Raw genomic sequence first — 7,875 nt, 5'->3', positions numbered from 1 at the left:
TTTAAACTAACGAGGAAGACTGAAACAAAGCAGCAAAGACCAAGAAAATGTTGACATTTTAGAAACTGAAGGTGACCTTTACTGCAAAGGGGAATTTTACAGAGTCAGAGAGTGACACTGAACATGGCCTTTCCAAAGTAACATTTTATATTACACTTTCAATATAAAAGAAAATTAATTGTACTTAATGAATATTTTCTTATGGCACCCTTTTGTTAAATACTAGAGTGAGTCTGGTCCACAGTGGAAACGTGCAGACCTGCCATTTACACTTATGGCTTCTGAAGTAAAAAAAAATAGCGCACGGCACTCCATCAGCGGACGTGCAGTGTTTCCATTAGATGACAGTCAACCACCGTGACTCAGGGCTCAGCCACTCCTGATGGCAGCCCGGCCCTCCGCTCCTCCTTGATCTTCCTGAATGGACAACCACGCTACCTACTGTTCACGCCTCCCTCTCACACCTCCCTCACTACTGCTTCGCCAACGACCCGCTGCAGCTTTATTGTGGAGTGATTAACCCGGGCCGATCGGTGCACCACGCAACTTAAAGGATCCATCCGAAGTAAATCACTGCTCACACCACGGCCCAAGCGTGCTTACCCACCGGGTCCTTGAATATCACCTCACTACCTGATTCGGACGTTGTGTCCTTTTTAGCGCAATGACAGCCAAGCACCGGAAAGCGAAAAACAACCACAAACATGAAGATAACATATTCAAAAATGAAGTTATGGAGACAGAAGTTCGCCCTGGAGGGAATAACTACACACTTCTATTGGTTTTATTTCTGATTTTTGTGATTGGAGGTGCCACCGGAGTGTGGTTCTGTTTCCAGCAGTACCAAACTTTAACCTACTTAACAGACAATCTCATGGGCATACAGATGAAGATAGTGAAACTACAATCCTCCCACGAAGAAATGCGACAGTCTGGCAACAAGGTAAGAATATATCCAGTCACCTAAAACTGCAAGCCACCAAAAGCACCAGATGCACTTATTGATAGCCAATATTTATAATGAACAACCAATCTTGTGAACCATATTTTCACGAGATTAGAATAAAAAAAAAAAACTCTGTACACACACACACACACACACACACACACACACACACACACACACACACACACACACACACACACACACACACACACACACACACACACACACAGAAAAAATAAAATAAAATGCTCCAGCACACGTTGTCAGTTGCAAGTAAGGAAAGTTATCTGCAGGCCTCTATCAGATTTCCACATGCCAACAGCCTCACTGGAGTGAGTACAAAACGCTGCTATTTCTAACATCCACACAGCTGCTGACGTTTGTAATGAGGATTATTCTTGACCTACAAATGCCTGTACCAATGACTCAAATGTAAAATAGATCTCTTTTAGTCTCTAGGTTCTGTGGAAAATTCTGTATTGTAATACCAGTCAAGAATATGCCCCCAAAGCTGTGCTGAAGATGCTGCCAAAATAATAATAAACAAGGCAGTAATGAGCCAAGGCTAAATTTAGTCTGTGATTTTGATACTGAACACCAGTTCAGAGGCTCTTTGCAGGCAATCTGAAAGACTGTAGAAAAGCAGAGAGAGCGATGTTGTGTGTGTCTGTCTATAAATCTGAAAGGACACACTTTATGTAAGAGATAATTATATTTATAGTTAAACACATTACCTGTGTTAACCTGTTATATAACAGTAAATAGTAGTTCATGACTGCCATGTTCAGTATTTTAGTCTTCTTCCATGTGTTTCAAATTCAATTCATGGTATTCCAAGAAGTATCAGGTATATCTGTATTTCCTTCCCTTAAGTATTTCTTCTATTCAGAAAAGACAGGGTTGCAGAAACTTTGCACAAGAACATTTCAGCTAGCTCAGTCTTGTTCGGCAAATATTTTCTGTATGAGTGGTAAATTGTTCTGTCGCTCACAAATGTGAAATGCTTCAGGATGTTGTAAGGAGAAAGCTTAATGAAGAATCCAGAAAAGGTTATAAAGAATGCAAAAAAGACAGTTTTAGCATAACTGCAAATAAATCAAAGATCTGAGGTTCATCTCTGTTAAGTGAGATTTCCTAAATGGCTTGTTCATGATCACGCCTGTTAATGATGAGATTTTGGTGTGGCTACATATTTCCTTCCCCCAAGCATTTGTTATATTATATTATACTATATTATACAGAATCTAAGCAAACAATGCAATGCAAATAAAGGTAAAAGAAAATTAACAAAAAACTGTCCTTGGTGTTTCCGTCCCTTTAATAGTAACAAAATCTTTTCCCAATAAGCATAATTGTTGTCCAGTGACAGTTAAGAGTCTATCAATCATAAAAATAAGTGAGGATAATAGTCCCTTAGCTTGACTCTGTGTCATTCCTGTGTCTTGTTGCAGCAGCATATTTCGGACAACGTGGAGGCCCGACTTAATGCCCTTGAGGAGTCCTATTCACTGGCCCAGAAGCAGGTGGGTATGGCCTTAGCTACAGCCGAACAGCTCAAGACATCAGACCTCCCCGCTCAGGTGCTGTCACTCCACACAGAGATGAAAACCCGCCTGGCAGAGATGCAACAAGCCACAGTGTCTCTGGAGCAACTGAGCCAGCTGCAGACCATGTTGAAAGGAAAGAGTGAGGAGTTTGAAGATGTTAAAATGAAGGTGGAGGTTTTAGCCACACTGACTGGTGAGCTAGCCCAGAAGGTCGACATCTTGACAGGCGGCCTGGAAGAAGCAGAATCTAAGCTGGAGGAGAAAGTTGGAGAGATTGCCACAGTGAGTGCCGCCCTGGATAGACAGGCTGCTGTGATGCTCAGACTGAAGGACCAGCTAGACGCCTACCAGACTCAGTTGAAGGCTAGCGTGGTCGAAATGACTACTGTCAGGTAGGTGGTGGAGTGGGAAAAAGAGCAGTGGAGGAAATAACTTGCCTCCTCTCACCCATGATTTTATGTTGTCTTTGCCAAAGCCCTGTTGGCTGCCACTGTCTGCAACTCTGTGTTACTCTAGACCAGAGTTGGTAGGCCTCTTTATCACACTGTGAGTTTGCCATGATCTATGTAAATATTTCTTTTGTATTCATAAGTTTTAAAGCTGAAAAGTCTTTGAAGCTTACATAACCATCAAGAGAACGTGGCTCACATGCTATTATTGTCATTTGAGCTTTGAAATAGAAGTGTTGTAATAAAACTATCGGTATGTTTTGTGAGTAAAGCTTCATGAAGGTACAAAATAATGACCACAAGATCATAAGAGAAATTTATTCTGTCTTCTGTCTTTCAGAGAGTTGTTTGAACATGAGCAGTCGCAGTGGCTTCATCAGGCCAGAGTACAGGAACTTAATGTGGTACGTCACAGTCTGGAGGATCAGAACTTAGCAGCCCGTAATAACAAAGAAGCCCATTGGGTGATCTTATTAATTAAATGCAAAATGGAAAAAAATAAAATGGAAAAAAGGTAGCAAATCATGATCTTAGCAGTCAGGTCAAATTAATGTTAAATGGCAAATAAACAGATCAAATGTGAGTGCCCCTGCTGATGTAATATTTTATCTAATTTTGATATTTGTGTGTTAAGCACAACCCTTTTAGTCCTGACAGTCAAATCTATTAAATCATCATTTTGTTTTGCTTTATTCAGTCCGTCTAATAATATTTTTACTTTAAGTTTGTTGATGTTTATTCATATAGTACAGCTGCATGTGACATGTGATATTTACATGATTCTTAAACCTGAAACTTTTTTAAACCTGCCACAAGAACCTGAGAACTCATGATTAGGTAAGAAAAATATGGCCTAATAGCTCTCTAAATAAATCAGTCATTAGAATCAGATTAACCAGGCTAGACCAGATTTATCTTTAAAAGGAAAATAAATAACAACTTGGAATACAATCAGATATCTAGGACTATATGTTAGATTTATTAGTTATTAAATATGTACTGAAAGAACATTTTTAAGCTATCGCATTTAATTAGATTACATTTCAATGGCAGAACATGCTTGACATGGCTTAACACACATGCTGTCACCACACATGGCCTCTTTACTATTTCCGTTCACAGTGTGCCCATTAGGAACCATAATAACATTTTCATCACATTAATTTGAAGAAGCTAATTGCCTGGCATGGATTCCCCAATGGATTTACATCAGCATTTACACTCGTGTGGTGCAGTTTCCTGTTTTGTATGTCAGTTAATCACGTCACATTCACTGAGATACCTACGTAGATGCCTACATAGCTGAATAGTAAATATTTTGCTCCAGTTATTTGATATGACTTTGCTTATCTTAGTCTGTGGCAGAAACGAAACCTGAGACCAAGCCTCTGGAAAAGACAGAGGGAGAAACAATTCCTACAACTGAAGAAGAGGCGGAAACCAAAGAGGAAGAGGAAGCTGCAGGAAGTGAAGAAAAAGAAGAAGAAACACCTGTAGAAGCTGAAAAAAGAGTAGAAACTGTAGAAACTGAAGAAGAAGCCTTGGGCAGTGAACAAGAAGTAGAAAATGTAGAAACTGACGAGGAGGAAGAAGAAGAGGAGGAGGAGGAGGAGGAGGAGGAAGAAGAAGAAGAAGCCTTAGGAACTGAAAAAGTAGAAGACATAGACACTGAAGAAGAGACACCCATAGCAGCTGGAGAGGAAGAGGTAGCTGCACCAGCTGAATCAGAAGAAGAAGAGACTCTTCCTACAGCTGATGAAAAAGTTACATCCACCCAAGAGGAAGAAGAGGCAGAGTCTGATGAGCCAGAAGAACTAAATACACAAGATACAGCTCCTGTTGAAAAGGTGGAGTCTGCGACAGAGGAAACTGTTCCTACACAGCAGGCAGAGGCAGTAGAGGAAGATGATGCAAAACAAGAGAAGTGTGTTACTGTATCAGAAGAAGAGAAGGGACACACAACACTGACAGAAGAGGAGGGACCCAATGCTCAAGAGCAGATGCCTGAAGACGAGAACCGGAAAGGCGATGAAGAGGAGGCACCTGAAAGAGAGAAAGGTGAGGACGACTCAACAGTCCAAGATGAGAGCCTCAAAGCAAGAGATGAGGATGAGACGGTGTTGGAGAAAGAGGAGTCGGAAGACGATGAAAGGGAGAAGTCAGAAGAACACGTACCATCTGGAGAAGAGGAGCAGCTTTGGAAGGCAGTGCTTGAGGCAGAACAACCAGATGTAGAGGAAGAAGTGTCAGAAGTAGAGGACGAACAGCAGGAAGCAGCAGATGAAGAGGAGAACCATGGTGCAGAGGACCCACAGGAGGCTGATGAAGAAGAGGAGTTTTTAGAATTTGATGCTTTGCCAGAAGACAAATGTAAGATTTCACTTTCTTTTTTTTCATAAATAATGACTTGATTATCAATCCAAGTTATTAATTGACTATTCTGCCTTACTAAAATGTGTTTACTGATATATCCATTCTAATATCTTCTTTTTAATGTTTTTACAGAGTGCATACCACCAGGAAGAAATTTCATTCTTTTATGCTATGGACCTATCCATCAAGAAAAACAGGAGCTTTCTCCGACTTCCACCACTGTCTGCAATATAAAAAATACTGTTAGAAAGAGTTATTGATCGCTGTTGTCGAGGTGCATTACTCATTTGCTTTCTGAAAGGCACACCTAATCGAAAATTCCGTCAACATGCAGAGCTGAAACCTGTACCTCAAAATCTAACATGGCTCGTTTTTGTAAGGAAATGAGTCATTCAGGGTTTACCTGCCAATAACAGTCTAACAAGCCTTAACCCATCAAATGATTATGTTTTTTAAAGAAAATAAATTCCACTTGTCATAACAATTTACACTATTTTCTACCAAGCTGTTAATGAAATAACAAGAAGCCAGTGCATAAGCTGTGACCTTGAAGCCATAAGTAATACCTGTCTTGGTGACAAAGTGTGCTGCTTTTTGTCACTGCCTGAAATGTATCACGAGAAACAACAATTACAGTTCTGTAATTCATTGTGTCCCTGATGTTGTTTACACAGGGGAAAAAAACTACAAGAAAAATGGTAGAAAATCAATAATATGCAATAACTGAATTAATAAGAGTGTTTTTTTAAAGGTATGGCAAAGTTTATTAAACTTTTTTTTACTCTTTAAAGACATGTTTGTTTTTTAGTGTTTAATAACTAGAGCTGTGCTTGCTCTATAGATTTGGTTATTATCATTTTATTTGCACTTTTTAACTGATTACAATTCCAGCCAGACAGAACACACTGGTGGTATTGTGAGATACAGGGAGGTCAAAAGGTTATTACTCTGTCATTACTCTGCTGCTTTTTAATTAATCATATGTTAATAAATGTTGTGTGTCTTTAACAAACAATCATAGAAAGACTATGTAACTTTAGAAAAAAAGCTTAATGATGCACCTCAGGGACAAAGTGTTCTGCATATGAGGGGTTGGAGCCTGCACTGTGCTTAAGTTACATTTTTAGGACAGCAGAAGTATTCACATGTCATTCAAAGCATCAGTCACACCAACTAGAGAACAAGTTGTCCACAAAGCCAAGAGGCGACTCATTTTATACATCATCTAAAAATATCTTTTGACGAAAGCTTAGCTTTCTAATAATGTTGATGTAGTTTTCAGATTTAAGTGTTTTTCTGCAGCACACTGACAGCAAAGATGAATTGAGGGAGGAACAAATGGCGGTATTAACATGTTTAGCAACAGAAACAAAGCAAGAAACATGATTTCAAATAATGTGAGTTTTCCAATAATCAAAAATATTGTTGCTAAAGTGAGTGTAACCTTAGAGCAAAATATTTTAGTATCTCAAATGTCTTTTTTTCTTAATTTTTTTTCAGGAAATTACAAATATGTGTATTCATATTTTACAAATGTGAAATATGTTTCCAAGAAGTGATTTTTACTGTGCACTTTTACAAAAAAACGAAATAAAACAAACCTAGAGCACACTTTTTTTATTATCAGTATAACAATTATGTTTGTAAAATAAACTCTGGTTCTTTCACTTCTGTATACTTGATTAATTGCTGTTGTGTCGCCATGGTCGCCAGGAACACCTCAGTCTGTTTCTTATCTTAAACAGTTACACATTTTTTTTTATAATTTTGTCTCTGTACACCACAACACAGGAGCCTCTAAAAATGGAATATTATATATGAAAAAGGCTGTAATTCTAAAAGAGTTAATGCAGTACTTTAGTTAAATTACTTGAATTAAAACTAAAAGTTTGCCCTGCAATAACATTTTGATTGTTTGATATAAAACCCATTGTGCAGGTTTACCGAGGAAAAATTCTAATAAATGCCTCATTGTCCAGAAACCTATGAACCTTATTACAATAAGTTATGCTGCTATCAAATATTATCTATGTCCCTAAAACTTAAGTGCATTCTTCTATGCCATATTAGTGCATTAGTTCTTAGTTTTATTAAAAACTTGAGCCTGTTGTACAGTACTGGACGACATTATAATGAGCACTGAAACTTTAGTTATTAACACTAAAAAATTTTACTCTCCTGTGCACTTAAAATAGTTTTACTCCGCTGTATAGAGAAATTATGTATCTTTTTGGTTTTCCAGTTTGCCACAAAATGTAACAAAATTCAGCTGAGCATGCCAGGTGTCACACCTTTCATATTTTGTTAAACATGTTTAATATGTAAGTGTGCTATCTCCGGTGCAGTGTTTAGGTATAAATCTCCATATTATGCTTCTTTATACTTTTACTCTTCTAAAGGTTCAGGTGAAATATACCTTTGACCTCATTAAATATTAGTGTTACACAGAAAATTGTAAAAAACAAACAAAAAAAAAACCCAACAACTTTGATATGGACTGATATGCTGTAAAATATGATAAATACATATTTTCCACAAATTTCTGCTCTCATTTAAAGTT

At 38.1% G+C, this 7,875-nt stretch overlaps 1 protein-coding gene across 2 annotated transcripts; it reads left to right on the top strand.

Moving 5' to 3' along the window:
• Window positions 1-478: 478 nt before the first annotated feature.
• LOC308406912 (uncharacterized protein) lies at window positions 479-7,029 on the top strand. 2 transcript variants are annotated; one of them, XM_080898222.1, is made up of 5 exons: window positions 479-943; window positions 2,401-2,885; window positions 3,283-3,346; window positions 4,298-5,312; window positions 5,448-7,029. In XM_080898222.1, coding segments are annotated over exons 1-5 (1,845 nt in total). In that variant the 5' UTR covers window positions 479-664; the 3' UTR covers window positions 5,450-7,029. The 2 variants fall into 2 exon arrangements, with proteins under 2 accessions (XP_080754348.1, XP_080754347.1); XM_080898221.1 differs by having other exon boundaries at window positions 2,398-2,885; window positions 5,448-7,025.
• Window positions 7,030-7,875: the final 846 nt, after the last annotated feature.

This window comes from Rhamphochromis sp. 'chilingali' (assembly GCF_963969265.1).
Source record: "Rhamphochromis sp. 'chilingali' genome assembly, chromosome: 12".
Classification (NCBI taxonomy): Eukaryota; Metazoa; Chordata; class Actinopteri; order Cichliformes; family Cichlidae; genus Rhamphochromis; species Rhamphochromis sp. 'chilingali'.
The sequence above is the reverse complement of the archived record's forward strand: the minus strand, read 5'-3'. Positions and strand labels throughout refer to the sequence as shown.

What these genes read in the sequence shown, in the direction of transcription:
- LOC308406912 (XM_080898221.1), top strand. Translation starts at nt 665, where the DNA reads ATGACAGCCAAGCACCGGAAAGCGAAAAACAACCACAAACATGAAGAT. An exon ending in TGCGACAGTCTGGCAACAAG is followed by an intron (nt 944 to 2,397) that starts GTAAGAATATAT and finishes GTCTTGTTGCAG; the next exon opens with CAGCATATTTCGGACAACGT. An exon ending in GAGTACAGGAACTTAATGTG is followed by an intron (nt 3,347 to 4,297) that starts GTACGTCACAGT and finishes TGCTTATCTTAG; the next exon opens with TCTGTGGCAGAAACGAAACC.